The sequence below is a fragment of the Hypomesus transpacificus genome, chromosome 11 (genome assembly GCF_021917145.1).
Source record: "Hypomesus transpacificus isolate Combined female chromosome 11, fHypTra1, whole genome shotgun sequence".
NCBI lineage: Eukaryota > Metazoa > Chordata > Actinopteri > Osmeriformes > Osmeridae > Hypomesus > Hypomesus transpacificus.
In genome coordinates this window covers 4066399-4088888 of record NC_061070.1, presented here as the reverse complement: position 1 = coordinate 4088888, position 22490 = coordinate 4066399, and the positions used below count along the sequence as shown (strand labels likewise).

General features: G+C 46.6%; 1 protein-coding gene and 1 long non-coding RNA gene across 7 annotated transcripts; one reads left to right on the top strand and one right to left on the bottom strand.

Moving 5' to 3' along the window:
- Nucleotides 1-729: 729 nt before the first annotated feature.
- On the bottom strand, nt 730-6399 carry LOC124474214. Its single transcript, XR_006956795.1, has 4 exons — nt 5409-6399; nt 2177-2329; nt 1268-1409; nt 730-811 (listed from the first exon to the last, which is right to left on the bottom strand). It is a non-coding gene; the product is annotated as an uncharacterized LOC124474214 (long non-coding RNA).
- On the top strand, nt 744-21812 carry ldb1a (LIM domain binding 1a). 6 transcript variants are annotated; one of them, XM_047030155.1, is made up of 12 exons: nt 744-836; nt 3635-3742; nt 13342-13444; nt 13950-13994; nt 14109-14184; nt 14460-14562; nt 15003-15175; nt 15437-15559; nt 15706-15783; nt 16241-16364; nt 16631-16773; nt 18595-19571. In XM_047030155.1, the coding sequence occupies exons 2-12, from the start codon at nt 3715-3717 to the stop codon at nt 18826-18828; spliced, it is 1230 nt and encodes a 409-aa protein (XP_046886111.1). In that variant the 5' UTR covers nt 744-836; nt 3635-3714; the 3' UTR covers nt 18829-19571. The 6 variants fall into 6 exon arrangements, with proteins under 6 accessions (XP_046886111.1, XP_046886112.1, XP_046886110.1 ...); XM_047030156.1 differs by lacking the exon at nt 744-836 and having other exon boundaries at nt 3551-3742; nt 16631-16767; XM_047030154.1 differs by lacking the exon at nt 744-836 and having other exon boundaries at nt 3552-3742.
- Nucleotides 21813-22490: the final 678 nt, after the last annotated feature.

Below are 22490 nucleotides of genomic sequence, written 5' to 3'. Positions count from 1 at the left end.
CAAATATTGATGGCTTATGGTGAGTAGGAGGAAAAAGCTGCAGTGATGGAGGGAGAGGAAAAAAGAGAGACTGAATTGGGTCACCTTGTGGTTGTGTCCCTGCTCATTAGAAGGACCACTGCTGCCAGCAGAGAACATTTTGCATGCTTGTATCAAAGGCAGAATGCAAGATGACACAGACACACACATACACAAACACACACACACACACATCTGTCTTTAAGTCAGTACTTGTTTATTAAAATACCTACGCATCCACAACAAATACCTCCTGTTTATTTGCTTATTTTGACCTGTCTGTGTTTGCTGCAGTGCTGTCTAATGCCTTGTTGCTATGTTCTCCTGGCAACAGCAGCCTGAGGCATGTCCGTGGGAGCTAGAGACTGATTGGCAGTGTGTGTGTGTGTGTGCGCGCATGCATGTGTGTGTGTGTGTGTGCATGAGGAGAGACGCTGCTGTGCCCCAGCAAGCTCTCTAACAGCTACCTACTGCTGTTCTGGCGTTGCCATGGATACAGTGCCCCTTCTCTCTGTGGGTACAGAGGGATGGGGCTGAAGAGAGGGAGAGAGGAGGAGAGGGAGAGAGGAGAGTAGTGGTTCAGACTGCTGCCTCTGCGTCATATTTATACCCCTAGATCTGGGAGAGCTGCCCCCTCCACCTCCTCCCCTTTTTCTTCTCACTCTGCACGCCACTCCGTCCACTGTGTTTGTTTCTCTTCATCCCTCTCTTCACCTCTTTTCTCCAGGTGTCCAGCGTATTGTCCGTGGTCGATCCTGCTGGGCTGTGTGGACGACCTCGGGTGTCTTAGAGGCTGTGTGGACAGAAACAGAAAGGAGGTAAGCACAGAGGGATCTGGAGTGCGTGTTTGATGCGTGTGTGTGTGCGCCTGTGTCCCCCCGATTGTTTATGTGCGTCTGTTTGTTTTGGTGTGCGTGTGCGTGTGATGTGTAGAGGATCCATAAAGACAAAAGCCAGGGTGAGACAGGTAAGTAGAGCTTTTGAGGTGGATCTACCAGTGCTTCTCAGACTACACCACAAGGTGACCATGCTGTTGTTGTTTACGTATGTCTGGACAAGTAAAGGTCCAGGCAGTGGTGTCTGTGTTTGGTTGATGATGTGTTTTCAGAGGTGATATGCAACCCTTGTCAGAGGAGTGTGTGTTTGGCGGAAAGGGGTTGATTTGTCAGTAATTTTTCTGCATTTTCGAGGTGAAACATTCTCAGCCATATGTCAGCATTGGTTTGTGCGAATGCGTGTGTGTCCATACCTGTGTATGTGTGCACTTGGAATGCTTTTCTGTCCAACTATTACGGCGTGTCTCCCTCAGACCAGGAGAGACACGGAGAGAGACCATCTTTATTTTCACTGAGGCGTCTGACTCAGAGAACAAGATCTGACTGTGTATGTTCCTGTAGAAGAGAAAGAGGGAGGGAGAGAAAGATTGAAGATGACAAAGACCGAGAGTGAGGGCGAGAGAGTCAGAGACAGTGAGGGTGAGAGAGTCAGAGAGAGAGACAGACAGAGAGAAAGTGGGAGAGAGAGAGAGAGGGTTAGGGAGTGGGGCTGAGAGAGAGAAAGAAGCAGAGAGGAGAGCGGTAGAGGGAGAGAGAGACGGAGGGAAAGAGAAAGAGACTGAGAGACTGTGGGCAGAGAGAGGTTGATTGTGTAGCCAGTAGAGAAGCACATTCCCTTAGGCTCACAGCTTCAAAGCCCAATATCTGGCACTGGAAAAAGCAAGCCATTTCCTAAATCACACGCAAACACTCACTCCTACACACAAATACACACACACTCACATAAACAGGCACAGACACACTACACACGCAACACACTCTGTGGCTTTCTACTCATGTCTGCCTTTGTTCACAGTTCGCCATTTTAAAAAGCCAGAGATCCTCGATATGCATCACAAGGTGTGTAGGAGTCACAATAAGGGAACAGATAAAACGAAGACAGAGAGTGACAGACAATGAAGAGAGAGAGAATGATAGAGGGAACATGATAGAGAAAACATGATAGAGAGAACGACAGAGTATGATAAAGACTCGTAGAGATGGAATCATAGAAAAAGAATACAATAGAGATGAAAAAAATACATAGAGGGTGGCATAAATAACTCAGAGAGAGAGACAGAGACAGAGACAGAGAGAGAGAGAGAGAGAGAGAGATGACAGACCTAATGGGTTTCCTAGCTGCTAAGCCATCAGTCTGTTGTCTGACAGCATGTACGACACTCGCCTGAACAGCGTCTGTCCCTGCGCTGGCGTGTGGGGACCGCAGTTGTCACACCTCACTGAGGGCTTCCTGTTGAGTCTTACTGGGGGGGATCCTGTATGAAGCAATAACAAGGAGTTGGCATTGAGACCCACTGGGTGACTGGGTGCGTGTGTGTTTGGGAGAGATCAAGAGGATTTTTGCTTCGTTCCAGAGCTCCACTCCAGAGTCACTCAGTAAACCCGGACGGACCTCTCATAGTGCTGAGGACTGTGTGTGTGTGTGGACATGTGCATGTGTGTGTATAGTTGTGCGTGTATGTGTATAGTTGTGTGTCTACATAACCATGTGTGAGTGAGTGTAATGGCATGTATGTGTGTGTTAGTATACCTTAGTGGTGTGTGTATGAACCTGTGTGTGTGTGCATGAGAATGTGTAAATGAAGTTGTTTGTGTGTGTGAGTGAGGAGTTGTGTGAGTACAACGTAGTTGTGTGTGTGTACTAGGGTATGGGAGTATGTGTGTGCTTGTGTAGTGGGGTGTCAAAAGGTGAAGGTGAAAAGAGGGCAAAGCGATGAAAACAGAGCAAGAAATAAAAGACAGAGGTAAAGAGAGAGAGCAAGAGAAATACATTTAGAGAGAGAATGAGGAGTGGGCTGACCGACAGGCTGCAGCAAAGTCATTCTGTTTACATGCCGCTTCTACGGTGATCCTGTGAGTGAGTGTGTGTGTGTGCACGCGTGTGTAAGTGCGAGAGAGAGAAAGAGAATGTCTTGTGTCCCTGCGCGCTCCAGGTGGGCTTTGCATTTTTAATCGATACTGTCTGTAGTGATTAACACCCTGGTTCTTTTCTCCTGGCAACAGAGGGAGTGAGATGGAGGGAGAGAGAGAGACAGAAAGAGAGATGGATGACTGAGATGAAGGCAGGAGGAGGGGAGAGATCAGTCATGCAAGAAGCAAAGTGTGTGCGTGTGTGTGTGCGTGCGTCTCTGCGCATGTGTCTGTGTGTGTGTTTATGTGCAGTAATGACCCTCTGCCTCTGGGCTCCTACTGAGTGTGTTTATCTCCCTTAGCAGCGGGCAAAAATAGATGCTGCGTCTCTGCAACATACCCACACACACACACACGTGTCTCAGTGGTCACACACATCTCAGTCTCTTTTTTTTCTTTCATCTCTCTCTCCTCGCTCTAATTGTCTCCCGCCTCCCATCTTTCACCCCAACTCTTGCCCTCCCCTCTTCCCTCGCTCCACTCTTCTTCTCTCCTCCCACCAGTGTCACAATTTGCATGTTAATGAAGCAGTAGTTCCTGTTTCCTGCTTCAGAGAGGCAGAGTGAGAGTGCTCTCGTTCTGTTTCCTATTCCCTGGTTAACCCCTCCCTCTTACTCTCCTCCCTCTTGTCTCCCTCTCTCCATGGGTAGTGCCGTGTTGAAGCTACAGTGAGTGCTGTGTGGAGTGAAGGCAGCTGTTTCGTGCAGAGCAGAACCCAACATGTGAGAAGATGTCTGTTGGAGGCTGTGCTTGCCCTGGTGAGTAGCCCCTCTCCCTCTCTTTATCTCAATCTGTTCACTGGTTTTCTTACTCTTTCACTTTCTTTTTGTCTCTCAAAACCTTGTTGTCAACAAGTTGACTTGTGTAAAGGTGTTTACAGGGGCTGGGTACAGCATCGCCCAAGGGTATTTGTGTGTGCTTGTGTTTTGTGCCTGAGTGACCTGTCTGAATCTGTCAGTGAGAGATGAGAGATGGTGAGAGGGAGAGCGAGAAAGAAAAAGAGAGACCGAAACAGATGACAAAGACAGAGAGGAATGGAGTTGCTTGCCAGGGAACAGAACACGTCCAGGCTCCAGGCGTCATGCTAAGGGTCCTAGTGACTGACTCTGCTGGTTAGCTAGTCTCTCTCTCCTGCTACTTCACTGCTCTGACTCTGCTGGTTAGCTAGTCTCTCTCTCCTGCTACTTCACTGCTCTGACTCTGCTGGTTAGCTAGTCTCTCTCTCCTGCTACTTCACTGCTCTGACTCTGCTGGTTAGCTAGTCTCTCTCTCCTGCTACTTCACTGCTCTGACTCTGCTGGTTAGCTAGTCTCTCTCTCCTGCTACTTCACTGCTCTGACTCTGCTGGTTAGCTAGTCTCTCTCTCCTGCTACTTCACTGCTCTGACTCTGCTGGTTAGCTAGTCTCTCTCTCCTGCTACTTCACTGCTCTGACTCTGCTGGTTAGCTAGTCTCTCTCTCCTGCTACTTCACTGCTCTGACTCTGCTGGTTAGCTAGTCTCTCTCTCCTGCTACTTCACTGCTCTGACTCTGCTGGTTAGCTAGTCTCTCTCTCCTGCTACTTCACTGCTCTGACTCTGCTGGTTAGCTAGTCTCTCTCTCCTGCTACTTCACTGCTCTGACTCTGCTGGTTAGCTAGTCTCTCTCTCCTGCTACTTCACTGCTCTGACTCTGCTGGTTAGCTAGTCTCTCTCTCCTGCTACTTCACTGCTCTGACTCTGCTGGTTAGCTAGTCTCTCTCTCCTGCTACCTCAATGCTCTGAGTCTGCTGGTTAGCTAGTCTCTCTTATTCCTCCTGCTTCATCCTCCACATCAGTGCAGTCACTCGCACCTCATGATGGGTCTTTTATGAGTTCAACCAGGCAAGGTGGTTTCTTAGCATGGAAAGTCAACTCTCATGCAGTTACAGTACATAGACATTCAGTAGTTTTACACAGTAGATGCTTGTAAGACACATCCATATAATGTTTAAATATGGTTTGGTACCTGGTAATGTGGATATGAGAAATAGACCTTGGACTAAGAAGAGGGAGGGAGAGAGGGGTGAGTGATGGAGAGAAAGAGAAAGACTGCGTGTTTGTGGGCGATTCTTCAGGCTACAGAGCAGTCCCAGGCACATGTAGAGAAAGATTATGTAGACACATGTAGACACAAAATTCGTGTTGAAGTCATGTAGCTTGTTCTCTGCTAAAGAGCACAGAGGGAAGCAGCGTCACACAGAGATCTAATCACAACATCCGTCCTTGGAGCCCCAGAGAGAGATGATTCGATTTCGACCCCAGTATCGCCCTGACCGAGTCCAGGCTAGTTCACAGGAGCTGTGGGTGGTGGTGTCGACGCTTCACTGTGACAGAGATCCAAACACCAAGGAGGCATTTGTAGCCGGAGAGGGGGATGGTCTGTAGAGAAGTGGAGGAGTGATTACCTTCAGCAGGGATTCCTCTATTTCCTTCTCTTCTGTTGTTGTCTCTTCTTTCACTCCCCTTTTCCCTTGTCTTTCTCCTCTGTCTCTCCCTCCTTGGTTTGACTGGGCATTTAGCATACTTGTAAAGTTCTAGCACAATCCACAAGGAAGAAACATTCAAGACGAGCACCAGGTTCACAGTTTGCTCTCCTGCTGCAACACACACACAACCAGGCTACATGGTGTTGAATACGGTAAAGTATTCTAACATATATTCCAAGAAAAACTTGCTTGGGCAAGTTTGAACTGGTGGAGCTCCACTGAGCCCACAGCACATTGCTGTGTGTGTAAGTGATGTGTGTAAGGATGTGTGTGTGTTTGTAGCGGTATGTGTGTGTGTATAGCGGTATGTGTGTGTGATGCTTCTTTCAGAATGAACACTGTGAGTATCTCTCCAGCTGCTTCAAACACACCAACCAGCATGAGTTTGGTACGAGTTTGTATCAAACCCTGCCGTTTACAATGATGCATGCTTAAGCACAGTTATGGAAATTTCCAACAACATTATTTTAGAGAAGGAGAAGAATGTGAGAGAGGGGAAGAAAAAGAGAAGAGAATGAAAGAGGGAGCGAGATGAGTCACAAAGAACAAACACACATACTGAGCTGATGTAAATTGGGGCAGGTTTGTTTACATTCCTGTATGATGTGGGACAGAGGAATCCTTTTCTTTGTGTGTTTGTGTGTATTTGTGTGTGTGTATTTGTTTGTGTTTGCATGTGTCTGTGTGTGCGTGCATGCGTTTGTGTGTCTGCATGTGGCTGTGCGTCGGCAAGTCTCCGTTGGTCTTGGGTTTGGGTCAGATTGAAAAAGATCCTCCCGTACACAGTTCATTGCTTATGGAGACTAAAGTATTGCCTCCAAGTTAAAGTCAAGCACCTAACTCCCTCCCTCCCTCACACACACACTCAGTGAAGCCCTCCCTTTGCTTCTCACTCTTTTCCCTCCCCCTCTTTCTGCCACTCTCTCTTTCTGTCTCTCTCTCTCTCTCTCTCTCTCTCTCTCTCTCTCTCTCTCTCTCTCTCTCTCTCTCTCTCACACACACACACACATTCTCTATCCAACGGCTTTCTCTTGCAGCTCCTGCCTACCCCACTTCCTTCCTCCCTCTCCTTCTCTCCCCCTCCCTTTCTCTGCCACCCCCGCACCCCCCATCCCTCCATAGTGCAGTGTGCAGTAGCAGCAGCGGTGATGGGGCTGCCTCATGCAGAAAGTCACATGGCTGCTGATTGGAGCAGAATCAGAGTCACAGCAAAGCCAAGATGGCATCCGTACAACAAAACTGCTCTGCTGTTACGCAATAGCAGAGAGAGAGAGAGAGAGTTAGAGAAGAAAGACAGACTCTAACTCTTCCCTCTGTCTGTTCATCATCCTTCCCCTCCTCTCTCTTCTCTCTTCCTTTCCTGCTAGCCTCTCAAAGCCAGATTGAAATGGCTTTCTGTAATGAAAGAGTGAATAAAGAGACCCCATGGGAGAGAGATGTGTGGGAGGCAGGGAGACGGGGATAAGGAAAAACACAGAGAGGGGGGGGGGGGGGAAGAGAGCGAAAGAAAGGACTGGAATCATTGCCTGAGTGAGGTCACCTGAAGAAGTCTCTTGTCTACTGTATTAAAAGTTGTAAAAGTACCAAGTCAATGAAGTCAGTTGCCAAATACAAGTTCAAGGCAAAATCTAAGTATTTATTACAGATCTGTAAGGTGCAGGTGTCTAATACACATCACCAAGGGTCATGTTCTCATGAACCAATATAACAGGGTATGTATATCAAACCTTGTTTATTATATTCAGAACATCAAAAACTGTATACAAATAATAAAGTAATCATTGGTTGTAATCTTTATTTTTTGTTAATTGATCAGTGGTTAATGACAGACCTCTTCACAGCTCAGTTTCAGGGCTAAAGGATGGCACATGGGGTGTTTGTGTGTTAGCTAGACACATATTTCAAAACTTAACTGTAAACTCTAAAGCATATGGTTGACACAAGCTAAACAGACAATGTTTCAAATGAATTTCAGTCTACTTCCTGGAGTAACTGACTCTGTTCAAGCCGGCGAAATTGACATTGGCTAACCATTTATTTACACAGGAAACCAACAAGATAAGAGGTTGAGGTGAACTTTCAAAATGTTAAACCCACCCACTCCGATTAGACAATTCACTCCCCACGAAGACCCGAGGCTGCACACACACACACACACACACTGCTCTTGTTTTATAGATGCAGTCAGATCACTGGTCTGTCTATAGGTGCCACTGACATATAGAGTTAGATTAGTTTCATAATTCAAACAAACAAACGCAACACGATCCAAACAAACGTAACACGATTCATACAAACATAACACGATTCAAACAAACAAACGTAACACGATTCAAACAAACGTAACACGATTCACAAATGTATTTCGTGATTCACAAATGTAACGCGATTCACAAATAAATGACCCTATTACATTCGTTTGCAACCTGACAAACACAAGTTACAAATCCCTGCATTCGTTGGTGTGAATCCTTGCATTCGTTCGTGTGGATTTTTGGTACTTTCCTGACGCGCTTTGATCCACAAATGCATTTTTTCTAAAAGATATCCTCAGCAGCCTATCAGGTCGTCTCTTCCAATTTTAGCCAATCACCGGAGAATGTCTAATATGGGTAGACGGGCTCTGCGTTAGCCTAGGAAACACGGAAAATGACTAAACATGAATCCTGCCATTCTCAACAATATTTAATCAGGTATGATCATCGGTTTAATAAGATTAACAAGCAATATTTCACCTACATGCAACCAGACGACATTGCTCATGATCTGAAGGAGACGATGTCCGTCATTATGGCAGGTTGTTGAAGTCCACATAGACACGTTAATGTGATTGGCTAAAATTGGAAGAGACGATCTGATAGGCTGCTGAGGATATCTTTTAGAAAAAATGCATATGTGGATCAAAGCGCGTCAGGAAAGTTCCAAAAATCCACACGAACGAATGCAAGGATTCACACCAACGAATGCAGGGATTTGTAACTTGTGTTTGTCAGGTTGCAAACGAATGTAATAGGGTCATTTATTTGTGAATCGCGTTACAATTGTGAATCACGAAATACATTTGTGAATCGTGTTACATTTGTTTGAATCGTGTTACGTTTGTTTGTTTGAATCGTGTTATGTTTGTATGAATCGTGTTACGTTTGTTTGGATCGTGTTAAATTTGTTTGAATCGTGTTGCGTTTGTTTGTTTGAATTATGAAACTAATCTAACTCCATACTGACACCACAGATGGGTATGAGGAGAGAAGGAGGAAAGGAAGGTTGAATGGAACAGGTACTTACTGATGTTGGAGCATGGGCTTGGTAACGGTTGATTTTGGCCAGTGCCGAAACAACGAGTCATGGCAGGGTCATGGCAGCCTGCTGGTCGTGATGGCAACAAGGAAGCAGAGAGAAGAACAAACACAGCTCTCGGTGTCTGAACAAACCTGGCATACCTGTCAGGGAGGCAGCACTGAAGAGGGTTACATGGGGTTGGTTAGGGTTAAAAAAGATGAGACCAAAGGTTGGATAGGGTTAGAGTTAGACCTGGTTAGACGTAATTAACGATGGCTAGAGATGGGGTTAGACCTGGTAAAAGATGGTTAGACCTGGTTAGAGATGATTAGACCTGGTTAGAGATGGTGAGACCTGGTTAGAGATAGTTAGAGCTGGTTAGAGATGGTGAGACCTGGTTAGAGATGATGAGACCTGGTTAGAGATGATTAGACCTGGTTAGAGATGGTTGGACCTGGTTACAGATGGTTGGACTTGGTTAGAGATGATGAGACCTGGTTAGAGATGATTAGACATGGGGTTAGACCTGGTTAGAGATTGTAAGAGAAAGATTTGGGTTGGGGCCAGGGCCGTTCCTTCCTACAGGCGACATAGGCAGCAGCCTAGGGCGGCATTAACAGGGGGGCGGCATTTTTCCAAGTGCATCCAGTAATTAAGCCTCCCGCACATCCAGCAGAGGGCGCCAACCGCGCCACGTCGTATCTCCGTGTTATGTTTAGTGGGTCGGCACGGTGGGGGGGGGGGGCACAGGTCAATTTGCGCTCCCAGGGGGGGGGGGGGGGGGGGGTGTATGGGTGTGTGGGGGGGGGGGGGGGGGGTGCTGTTGAAACATTTTGCCTAGGGCACCAGATGTGCTAGGACCGGTACTGGTTGGGGCTAGACTTTGTTGATCCGAGAATTGGGTTAGGGTTGGATAGAGTTTACAAAGTATCATATAGAGAATGAACCTAGTTAACATGACTGGCACACAGTGTCTGCTAGCTCAGTGTTATCTCACTCTGGCAGCCTTATTGCTGAAAGCAGTGTGTGTGTGTGTGTGTGTGTGTGTGTGTGTGTGTGTGTGTGTGTGTGTGTGTGTGTGTGTGTGTGTGTGTGTGTGTGTGTGTGATGAGTTTGACATTCACTGACTGCAAATGATACCCATGGTACCCATGGCATGATTTAGTTTGATTTGTCATCACATACCTACAAAAAACATATATAGTAACTGTATGTATTGAAAACCCTTCGAAATGTACCATACTTTTGGTGAAAGTAAAACATTTGTGTACAAATGGCTTGACCCACTTTGGAGAGCATGAACAAGTGACATGAGTGCAGAAGTAGTTTGTATCTTTGGACAGCAGAGGTTGCTGCTGTACTGTGTATTTCCCGTACATCAGCCCAACCGTGACCTATCACATGCCCCTCACAATGGGGCAGACAGCAGGCCTGGAATTAGTCAATTGGAAGTCCTGTTCAGTCCTGTCCATTCCAAGCACTCAAAAATAGCCTCTTGTTTTTACTCTGTATTTGTTCTTTTTTAGTTTCATTTTCTTTTGGGGGGCTTTTCATTTATGTTCTGTTTTGTTCCCCCCCCTTTTCTTTTAATTTGACATCCATATTATTGTTATTTCATTATTTCAATGTGTCCACAAAAAGAGGATTTCTACAATATTGCTGGGTAAAGCTGGTCTGCTATTTTGTGGTATATTTTTCCTCTCTATTGACTTCACTTCACAGATAATGACTAGACGGAACACACACAGTTGTAGAAAATAATCTATATGCTTTATGAACATGTGAATATGAAAAGGTTCAGTCTGTGTAGGCCACTGAATTGTTTATTTTACCCTTATTTGACATGGTCAGTAAAATGCAGCTGTAGCCAAAGTCTCTGAATGAATGATTCATTCTTCTTCTTCTAATATAGTATTTCTTGGTGACTAGGTTGCTGTGACTTGAGTTCTTGTTAGTAGTGATGCGGTTGGGGGAAGGGTGTAGCTGGCTCGCCAGTGACTGCGGATTACGGAGAGATTGAACATTGTTGGGGGTGCACTGGCAGTATCTGGGATTTATACCGACAGGAAAACAGAACGAGGGGGAAGCTTGATCGGAGACGGGGGCCATTGTTCGAGTCTAGCGAGGAACAAAGGGGGCTTGCTTCCATCGCTAACTGGCGTCCTCCCTTACTTTAAATCTCTACGTAGATTTAGAAAACTAATAGTTGTATAAAGATAAATATTACAAAAACCTGGAGAGTATCGATCTGCTTCACTTAACGATGCTTTTTGTTCAGTTTGGAAAGGATAACTAAACTGACGACGGTGCAGAAGGTTCTGAAAATTAGGATAGCCAGCGAGCTAGGATTTACCGAGTGGCGGTGTTAAAGCACCGCGCATCGGTGCTATTGGAACCCCGCGCTTCGGCGAACACTTCTCGGCAGGTACGGTATTGGTTTACAGGATGCATCAGTACACGTTCACTTCGGTGTTTGAATTTTTGCTTGCTGATGGTAGGTAACTTGTCGAGTCTACGTCCATGAACACTCATGCTAGTTTGCTTGGCGGCAGCAGTCTAGGTCCGCAGATGAGGATGGCAATCAAGCTTGTTCTCCAGATATTGTTGCGGCCTTCGCATTTTCTGCTTTTGTTACAAGTCAGATTTTGATGGATTATTTTAAAGCTTGGCCTATCCAACAAGCCAAATTGTTTATAATGTTAGCTTCCAATAAAGCTGCTGTGTTGTTGCAGGAATAGCCAGCTTCCTACTGTGGCTGAATTCTCCAGTTATGCTCTATTTCTGATTGAGGGACAGATTTTCGAAACAGTGATCGCCCTGTATTAAGTTCCAACTAGTAGGCCTATGGGCCACGGACAACTCTTTCACCGGGCACCCCAGATACCCTTGAACAGATGGATAGATAGATGGGTTGGGTGGTGCAGACATCTTAATGAGCGGGTCTTTAAAATACACCAAGGTAGGTAAGAACGTGGACATAATGTAGTATAGGACCTTGCGGCCAGACGAGATGGGCCAGTCTTCTGTTTTCAGATTCAGGAGTTTCTGTAGAGTATGATGTTGCAACTTACTATTTGGTGACCCAATCTAGCCACACTTAATGACTAGGCATCTCACACTTTCTAAGGTAGATGTTGTGAGATAAAAAAATAAATACATGTTGATGGCCCTCCCAGTCCAAACCACATTGACAGCAACATAATGGATCAGTTGAAAATGGCACACTCTGTTGCTTTACTCAGGACATGCATGTGGTAGTCTACCCACATATTGGGGGGGTCACCTCCTCAGTAAGGAGTCAGGGGGAGGGTTCCTCAGTGGACTCTGAAACGAGAGAGAGAATTGGAAAGATGATTAAGCAGGAATATGGTTTAAGTGGGCAGATGCATGTCTGTGTGGCTGAACTTTGAGTACGAAAAAGTCTGCTTTAAGAAATAAGTGTGAGTGTTAAATATGGGTGTGTGTGTATACTGTGTATAGGGGGTTGACTTCCTGTTGAGATCTTGAGGTGACAGGGAGGATGGGACTCTTGTGCAGCTCCTGGGCTTGCTGCTACCTTTTTAAGTTAACGTGTGAACGTGCTTCGTACCAGGTGGGGTTGTTGAGGGTTGGTTCTGTGGCCACCTGTCCTGGTGACATCCAGACCACGACCAGTGAGGACCTCTCACTGTTCCAATTGGTGGAAAGGAGGGCAGATCCGCAGCACAGTGCAAATAACCGAGCTTATCTCTTTATCTCTCTCTCTTTCTTTATCTCTCTCTCTCCCTATTCCTCCCTCTCTCTTTATCTCTCTCTCTCTTTCTCCCTATTCCTCCCTCTCTCTATCTCTCTCTCCTTCTCCCTATTCCTCCCTTTCTCCCCCTCCCTGAACAGGGCCTGTGATTGTGCGGTCTCCTTCAGCTGATTGGGAGAATGGGGCCAGAGGGGTGTTGGTCAGCACGCTGTGTGTCGCTGAAGCCTTAATGCCTCAGCCGGGTGCTATGGGTTAACAACAGCAGCCTGATAGAGGGAGAGGGGGATGGGCAGAGGAGGCGACCAGAGGGGGGAGAGGAAGAGAGCAAGAGAGAGACAGGCACACAGAGGAGAACTCTGTATGTTGTGTTGCACGATCACATGAAAGACCAAGTGAGAGAGAGATGGAGAGGGAGGGCGGGGGGGTAGAGAGAGAAAAAGATGGAGAGGGAGAGGGGGGGGGGGAGAGAGAGAGGGGGGGAGAGAGAGAGAGAGAGAAATGCATAGGGAGACAGAGTAAAGGTTAGCTATAATGAGGAGTGAGATTGAAACAAAGAGGAAACAGTAAATACAGGATTCTCTCAGTCCCTAGTTATGAAAATTAGAACAGGGGGTTTTCCCCACACAAAATAAGATTATTTAATGTATTTGCTTTAGACAGCTAATTGCTAGATACACTGCCCATAAGGGGAACATGTAAATAATTTGGATGGAATAAAATATTTCCCCCAGTAACAATAACAACATCATTAAAAGCTCCCTACTTTGAAATGGAGAAATGGACCATGACTCATTTGACAATAAATAATTGATGGGAATGTGTTTATGTCTCTGTGTGCAGGCTGTTCGTCTAAGTCGTTCAAGCTGTACTCCCCCAAGGAGCCCCCCAACGGCAGTGCCTTCCCCCCCTTCCATCCAGGCAGCATGCTGGACAGAGACGTGGGGTAGGTGCCCCTGAGTGGAGGACCGCAACACAACACAATAGAATGTCAGAAAACAATATAATAGAGTAGAATAGTATAAAGATGTGGGTTAGGTTCTTGGACCATCCTCTGGCTAGAGTAGCACAGCATAGAACAGAATACAGTAGGACATGGTATAGTAGAATACACTATAATAGAGTAGAATAGCTCAAGGGATAACTCTGGACAGATGTGGGTTACCTCCTGAACCTAGAGTAGAATATAGTAGAATACAATAAAACAGTAGAATTTAATAGAACAGAAAATAACGTAGTAGCACAGAGTAGAAGACAGTTGAAAATGGTAGAATAGCTCCTGGCTGCATGGTGGACAGAGTTGTTTGGAATAACACTCCCATACCAGAGTACAGCAGTGAGTGGGAGCCAGAAACGCTTCATGGCCATGCATGATTCCTGCTGGTTGAGCCTAAGTTCAGTTCCGATTCGATGATATTCAACGATTCTCTTCACCATGTTTGTTTTGTCAGGCCGACGCCCATGTACCCTCCTTCATACATGGAGCCAGGAATGGGGTGAGTACACCTGCCCTCCCCAGTATGTCTGTCTGGCTCAGGAAACCAAATTGGAACTGTTGTCGGACAAGAAAGCTGACTTTGTTGATGGATGGTGTTGTGAATGTGTTACAGGAGACATACGCCATATGGAAACCAGACAGACTACAGGATATTTGAGCTCAACAAGCGACTACAGAACTGGACGGAGGTGAGACGGTACTTTGGTACAGGTCATTTCTGAGACGCCGGCACTGCTGCGTGACATCACTTCCGGTTCATCTGACAGAAAGCTGAGGACTCTTCCCCTGATGGAGTTTATGAGCATAAAACACTCACAAAGCTTAGTCTAATGAGCAAGCACATTTTTCCAATTATGTGAGCCAGTGACGGATGGGTTGATTGGGGTTGATTGATGGGTTAATTACACAGTTGATTGGTTAATTGCTCAATTGGTTGGTTGGTTAATTGGTTGATTCCTTCCAGGACTGTGACAACTTGTGGTGGGATGCCTTCACTACAGAGTTCTTTGAGGATGATGCCATGCTCACCATCACCTTCTGTCTGGAGGATGGTCCAAAGCGCTACAGTAAGAACACACACACACACCGAGTCGTACAGTAAGACTCCAGGGCTAATAGGTAATAATGCAAAAGTTTTAGGAATTCAATATTTCTTTTTGAAACTTCAGTTCCAATACGGTAGTTCGAAACATTTGACAGGTTTACGTCTGAGTGACGTACGAAACACGACGAACACAAAACCAGTTGTAGCTAAACTTTGCATGTCTCCCATTTCGATACTAAGCTAACTGCCAACGCACACCACACATTCTCATCCACACTAGCTGTTTACTGCACCTAGATAGACACAGGGGTGGTTCATGCCTTGTTGATAGAAAAATCATTTATAAATGACAGCCTAAAATAAATGTACAGACTTAAAACCAAACAGTAGAGCCAGTTCATGTGTTGGTCTATGGCCTAGTGTGATGAATTGGATGCTGAACCCATGTTGTGTTCTGCGCAGCCATTGGCCGGACCCTGATCCCGCGCTACTTCCGGAGTATCTTTGAAGGGGGCGCCACTGAGCTGTTCTACGTGCTCAAGCACCCCAAGGAGTCCTTCCACAGTAACTTTGTGTCCTTGGACTGTGACCAGTGCACCATGGTCACCCAGAACGGCAAGCCCATGTTTACACAGGTACACTGTCTGGATTCTAATACACACCATATTCTCTGTTACTAATATATTCACCATACACTCTTCGTTACTAATACACATGCACTATGTTACGACCACATACACGCTATACACTCTGGTTACTAATACATACACACTATACTCTGGAAATGTACTGTTCAACTATATGCACTTGCATCTGATATCGCACTGATGTCTAGCCTTAAATACATGCCGGATAAATCATACCGGCTGAGTGTGACCCCTGACCTCTTCCCCCAGGTGTGTGTGGAGGGCCGTCTGTACCTGGAGTTCATGTTTGACGACATGATGAGGATCAAGACCTGGCACTTCAGCATCAGACAGCACCGAGAGGTGCTCCCCAGGAGCATTCTGGCCATGCACGTGAGTCTCACACACACTCATTTATAGCCTACACACTCAACTTACACACACACCAGCCCACACACATGCACACACACGGTGTCACACACGGTGTCACACACAAGCACATTATGACACTGCCGTGCTGTTCATCCTCTCACCTCCAGGACCCTCAGATGCTGGACCAGCTGGCTAAGAACATCACCAGATGTGGTCTGTCCAACTCCACACTCAACTACCTCCGGGTAAGTCCAGGAAACTGGAGCCAGACTGTGTGTTCTCCTGAATGGTTGTTAACAGGGGCGAGGCCCTGGGATGTACAGTGTGTATGAACTGGGATGGTAGTTAAACATGTTTATAGTGGTGCAAAAGGCACAAGTAGGCGTCTAACTGTGTTCCGGGTTTCTTTTTCCCTTTTTCGTCCTTCTCCCATCTCCCTCTTTTCCTATACCCAACCCTTTATGTTCCTTCTCTCCTTTTCCCCCTCCCTTTTTCCCCTCATTACCTCTCTCCCTCTGTTCCTCCCTTCCTGTATCCCCTCTCTCTTCCTCCCTTTGTCTCTCCCTCCCTCTCCTTCTAAATCTCTCCCCCACTCTGTCCCTCCCCTACTCTGTCTCCCCCTCCCTCCCTCTGTCTCTCCCTATCCCTCTGTCTCTCCTCCTCCCTATGTCCTTCCCTCCCTCTGTCTCTCCCTTCCTCCAGCTGTGTGTGATCCTGGAGCCCATGCAGGAGTTGATGTCCAGACACAAGACCTATAGTCTCAGCCCCCGGGACTGCCTCAAGACCTGCCTCTTCCAGAAGTGGCAGAGGATGGTGGCCCCCCCAGGTAGAATAATCATATAGCAGACGCTTTCTTCAAAAGCGACGTACCGGGGAGGGTGGGGGGGGGTGATTTGAACCTGCAGCCTATTGATATGCAGTCAAATGCCCTACCACTGAGCTTTACCTGTCCACGCACACACACACACACACACACACACACAAACGCAAACACACGATGACACACCCACACAGCCGCTTGTCCACGCACACACACAAACCACACCTGCCGTGTCTGTGTTTAAACCCCACCCCCCACCCCGGCCGCTCCAGCCGAGCCAGCCCGCCAGGCCCCGAACAAGAGGAGGAAAAGGAAGGTTTCCGGCGGCAGCACCATGAGCGGAGGAGGGGGCAACAACGCCAACAGCAAGAAGAAGAGCCCCGCCAACACCTTTGCGCTCTCCACCCAGGTACCTGTAAGCAGACCATCTTCATCACCTTTACATTCACCCCAGACCCCCGGCTGCTTTGTCACGGCAGATCTAGAGAGGGACACATACCAGATCTGCACGTATACAGAGAGACCAGATGGCAGAGTCTAGATGTATCAAAATAGACATTCCATCTAGATGTATACAGATAGACGTAACCCATCTGCATGTCAAGGGAGAGACGTACCAGATCTCTATACCTGTAGAGAGGGGAGAACCATATCTATAACAGGATCTGTAGCGATGGACAGACCGGATCAGTAGCCAAAGATTTACAGAGATGGACACACCTGATCCATAAATTGGGATCTGGAAGTAGACGTAGCAGATCGGTAGGCAGGCTCTGGGGGTAGATGTTGACCGGGGTAGTCCAGGTCCCCTCAAGTCTGCAGTCTGTCTTGGGACAGGTTGAGGACAGAGCTCTTAACCACACAAAGGGCCCATCCTTCCTTTCATTTCCTACTCTTCTTCTTTCAATCTTTTCTGCCTTACTTTCCTCCTTCTGTAACCTGGCTGGATAGTTGAACAGTGCTGCCTTCCTGTTACCAATTCAGTCATGTCAGATCATGGATATCAGGAAGGGAGGAAGGAAGGAAGGGACGGAAGGATTGATCCTTTTTAAGGATAGTGTAATTTACTCAAGTTTTCATGTTAAGGTAAGGAATTCATGGATGGGGTGCAGCAACCTGGTTTAGGATTGGACGGGGTTGAGTAACCTTGTCCATGAGAGGATGGGTTCGAGGAACCTGTTCCTGGACTGTTGTCTAGAAAGAATCCTAGCCTGCCTTCCTCCGTTGTGTTAGAACTTCCAGCCTGTAACCACTGAGCCTATCAGAGCACACAAGTCACATGCAGCACAGCAGCCGTTGGTTGGTTGAGTGAGCGAGCGAATGAGACCCGAGGTGGAATGAAAACCCCATGATGCAGCACTGAAGGATCAGGGACTCAATGCCTGCTAATCAGAAATGGGGCAAAAAAACCCTGTTGCAGGTACCATCCAATAGGAATGGGCAATACAACCCTTAACCTTGAAGCAGAGGTTGTGGTTGGCTACTGAAATGTACACTCTTTAATGGTCAGGGTTTGGGGTGTTGAGCATTGGGGGGATTAGGTCTTGAGGGCTGGGTATTAGGTGATTAGTTTTGGGGGTTAGATGTTATGGGTTGGGTTTGGGGTATTGAAAGGTTGGGGTATCAAGGTGGTTAGTTTGGGGGGGGGAGATAGGTGTTTGGGGGGTTAGTTTGGGATGGGCTGGGTGTTAGTGGTTACTTTGGGGGGCTGGGTGTATGGGGGGAGTTGAACGTTGGGTCGGGGGGTATTGTCATGTTGGGGTGCTGGGTTTGGGGAATTGGAGGGTTGGGGCATTGGGTTTGGGGTATTGTAGTTTGGGGGGCTGGGCGCCTGCAAGGTGCCTGTGAGCTAGAGCTGTGTGTTGTTGTGAGTGGGCTGAGCATGGATGAAACTGACTTCTTAATAAATCTCCTTTACATTAGTGCCAGACCCAGACCTTTAGTTGAACGATTGTGTTTTATGTACATAGCGGAATTGACATCCTCCCATCAGTAAGATTTTGGGAAGGCAGATTCTGCCTGACATTTAGTCAAAGGTCCCACCTACATCACTCGGGTCCAGTACCCTCAACATCCCAACATGCATCCTTGGTAGTTCCAGCCAATCGCCTGTCTCAGTCCGCCATGACAGACAGACACATAGACAGAAAGTCAGGCCTCGCCCCGGGCCCTCTGCCCCTCCACCCCCCCTTTCCTGGGGATAATGTGTGCCGGCCCTTGCTGTCGTCCCCTTTAGGACGTGATGATGGTGGGAGAGCCCACCTTGATGGGAGGGGAGTTTGGTGACGAGGACGAGCGTCTGATCACGCGTCTGGAGAACACGCAGTTTGACACGGCCAACGGGCTGGAGGACGAGGACAGTTTCAACAGCTCGCCCGCCCTCGGCGGGGGCCACTCCCCCTGGAACAACAAGAACCCCAACAGCCAGGAGAGCAAGAACGACAACCCCGGCTCCCAGGCCTCTCAGTAGGCCCCGCTTAGCCCCGCCCCCTGCCCCCTCCCCCCCCAGCCTGCTGTCTCGGTACAGCCCACAGCCCTAGTACAGTAGACAAGCTCATTGGTGGCTCACTCTTCTGTTCGTGGTTGTGCTGGACCTGTACCGGACTGTTCTTCCACCCACCCTAGACTGACTGGAGCGTGGAGGAGAGGGTGGGGCAGATAGGAGGGGGTGGGTCGGACGTTTTGTTTTGTTTTGAAGGAAGAGGGTAGGATGGGGGAAGGATGACCACATGGTAGAGATTGTGTGGTCGCTGGGACGACAGTTTCAGCCCGTTTTCGGCAACATACTCATAATCACCTGCTCCCTCTCTCACTCTCGCACATGCTCAGTGGTACTCAGCCCCGGCTCTCGTTCCATGGCTCCTTGCACTCCCCAATTCTGTGTGTGTGCGTGCATGTGTGTGTGTGTGTGAGACAGACAGACTGTCCGTCTCTGTGTCTGTCTCAGAGCTCGGTCTAGCCAGTGATCCGAGTGCGAGCCTTGGCGGCCATGTTGGCGGTTCTTGTTCCAACCTCGGGTCTCTGTGTGCGTTTCCTTGACAACGCACCTCTTGTTTGTGTTGTGCTCGTCTCACAGGGAAGAGAAATGCTTCTTTAGGTCGAGTCAACTCTCAGTCACTAGATACTAAAACCTCTACAACAACAATTCCAGTATTGTGTGCACCACAGCATATAAATCCAACGCTCAAGTTTTTAAAAACTAAATTATTTGTTTTGTAGGACCTGGTTGGAACAAAAACCTGTACAGTGCCGGAGCTTGAGGACCGGAGTTGAGAACCACTACGCTAAACATTAAAAACACACTGACACACACACACACAGACATCACACACACATTCACACATGCATACACTTGCACACAACACTTGGAAACAGAAACCCTTACCTACATGCATACACACACACACACACACACAGCGTAAGGCATTGAGATACTGGAGAGGGTGTTCTCGGCGCGTCTGGACCTCAGCACCAGACGCTACTGAAGTGGGTTGATTACTTTCTATGTTCTTAATTTTACTTTCAATGTTTTTATTTTTATAACAATTTCTTAAGGAATAAACAGACAAGCAAGCAAACAAGCTAAACAAGATGATAAACACCCCCCAAATATTCTTTGCACTGTTTTCCACTCTTATCTTCATTCTATTTTTATTATAAATTGAAGACATATTTTGTTTTTTCTATTATCGCTGATATAAGAATGAAATATCTAAACATTTGGAACATGTCATTGGAGATGAGAATCTACGGTATTATGTATGTTGTATAAATATTACTGTTAAGATCATTTGTACACTGATGATGATGCATATTATTATTGTTATGATGCTTCCAGCTTCCATGTACGTCTATGCTTGATATGTCATCTGTCAACGTCAGACGATGTATGATTCAGATTCGCTTCTTAAAGGGACAGTCCACCCTTTGTTAATGTAATGCTGAATCAGGGTTGGGGGAGAGAGAGTGTGAGCTGCTATATAGAGAAGGCTCTTTAAACAAACGCTCTAATGACCAAGGAGAGGGGATTCAGAAAGCACTTGTGCTGACGATCAATGTTTTTGGGTGAATACAATATGAAAAACAACAAAAACCAATTGTTGGAAAGCTTGTCGTCAATTTTGCCGACTAAAATGGAGAGGGTGTTAATAAGGTGTTACAAAGGTGTGCAGGGGATCTTGTACTGCTCCCCTTGGCCTGCAGCTGCACTGTGCTTCGCTGAGCTCCCCCTCCCTGGCTGACTACATGTCTGATCTCTCACCTCCATCCAGACCCGCAGGCCCTTCTGCTCTCTCTGTCTCTCGGTCTCCCTGTTTCCAATTTGCTACTCCTGAAAGTTTTGAAAATACATTTTGACAGCATTGTTGTAAGATATAAAATGGGAAGAGTAAAAAAAACTAAACAAAAAAAAAACTTTTATATTAACTTAAGTTTCCAAGGATAACGTTTTTAATCACAGTTTAGAGAAGCTACAGACCAAGAATCTTTGTGCGACGCAGGCAGTATGTCTAAATGTTTTCTATACAGAATTATTTTACCCGGGCTTGCCCCACCCCGTTCCCCACATTTGTGTCTGTGCTTGTATATTTGAGGTTGTAGTTTCTGTTCGACTGCCCTGTTCTGTAGCCTTGTTTTTGCCGCCAGCCATGACACTCCTGTCTCATGTATAAATATGAAATTAACACATCTTTTTGGTTTTGATGATTTTAAGGGTACAATCACAGGTCAGGAGAGAGAAGCTCGTCTTTGGTTAAACATACAATGTATTTATTTTTCTATAGTCTTCACTCCCTTTTTCCTGTGTACAGTCTCCTTGATGTCTTTGTCACAAGGAGAGGTGCTGCTGGGTTGTTCAGTATTCTGAGGTGGACACAATGGCAAGCACTGACTTGGTGTTCTATACAACTGGTTCATTATCACCATGGTCAGAACCCTTGGATATTAAGAACATGTTGATGTCAAAGAATCATCATCATATATCCTTAAATCATTTAGGCCCCGTTTTTTTAGTTAGACATCGATGAAACATTCCATTTGGTTTTCAAAGCGTTTTTCCAGAGCAGTTATTCAGGCCCTGCAGTTACGCAGCCTTACCACCGGGCGTCGCCCTCCGCAGCACGGAACACTGAGCAGCCCATCGTCATCGCCTCTGTCATGGAGTCATGCACATTCTAAACCTCGAGTGTCTCGTTGAACCTACACACTGCTGTATGTTGTTTTGAACCATCGTTGTTGTCTGTTCCCTCCCTCTGCGGTTGAGGCACAGCACTTCAGGATACTGGTCAGAACTCCAACATGGCCACCTGGACCCTCTTTTGAGGGTGTTGTTTGAGATGTATAACATTTCCCTGTATCACCCATATAGGGAGTGATTTATCTATTTTGCTGATAGTTTTCTGTTATTGGTTATTCATGTGAGGTATCAATAAAGACAAATTTTCACATATACAAAGATTTACTGAGTTTGTGTTTTTTGTTGTTGTTGCGTTTTAATAAATGTGATATTGGGTACTGTGTTGCCTACAAGCCCTTTGAATTATAGGATTGACCTTAATCTTGTTAAGAGCAGAATGTGATTTAAATTATAGGATTTTCTCCCAAGTGGTCCATACGCAATATATTTTCTTAACTCTCCAAGATGACACCCAATACATTTCAACCACTGAAATCAATGCTGAATGTCAAGACTATTAATGGAACTCAGCAAATGTGATGTGGGCGAAGCTGATGAAACGACGCCAAAGAGGAGCATGACAGCTGCGACAATGGCCGTGAAGCCACAATTGATAACTTTGCTACAGTGATGATCTATTCCCTGGTTACAAAGACGAGGATAGCTGACAGGAAGGTGGGTGTTGCTAAATCTGACAGTTGAAGCATTGCTTGTGAGAGGAAGGAAGCGCTTTCCCAAATTTGTGATTCATGTGCTAGTTTTGCCAAATGGCAGCAGTTGTTTTAAACGTCAGAGTTTTGCTGACGTGTAAAACAACTCTTAGGCCTCAATTTAGATCCAATGTCACATGCACACCACCATCACCAGTATCATTTGAATACTTGGAGTTTGCTGCTCCCTTTTTAGAAGTAGTGTTTGCTTTGTCATTATTGACAGATGGAAGCCAGAGTTCATTCACA

Excerpts from the sequence above, each read along its gene's own strand:
- ldb1a (XM_047030155.1), top strand. The coding sequence starts at position 3,715 with ATGTCTGTTGGAGGCTGTGCTTGCCCTG. Across the intron at positions 13,995-14,108 it reads TACATGGAGCCAGGAATGGG|GAGACATACGCCATATGGAA; the intron begins GTGAGTACACCT and ends AATGTGTTACAG. Across the intron at positions 15,176-15,436 it reads GCAAGCCCATGTTTACACAG|GTGTGTGTGGAGGGCCGTCT; the intron begins GTACACTGTCTG and ends CTCTTCCCCCAG.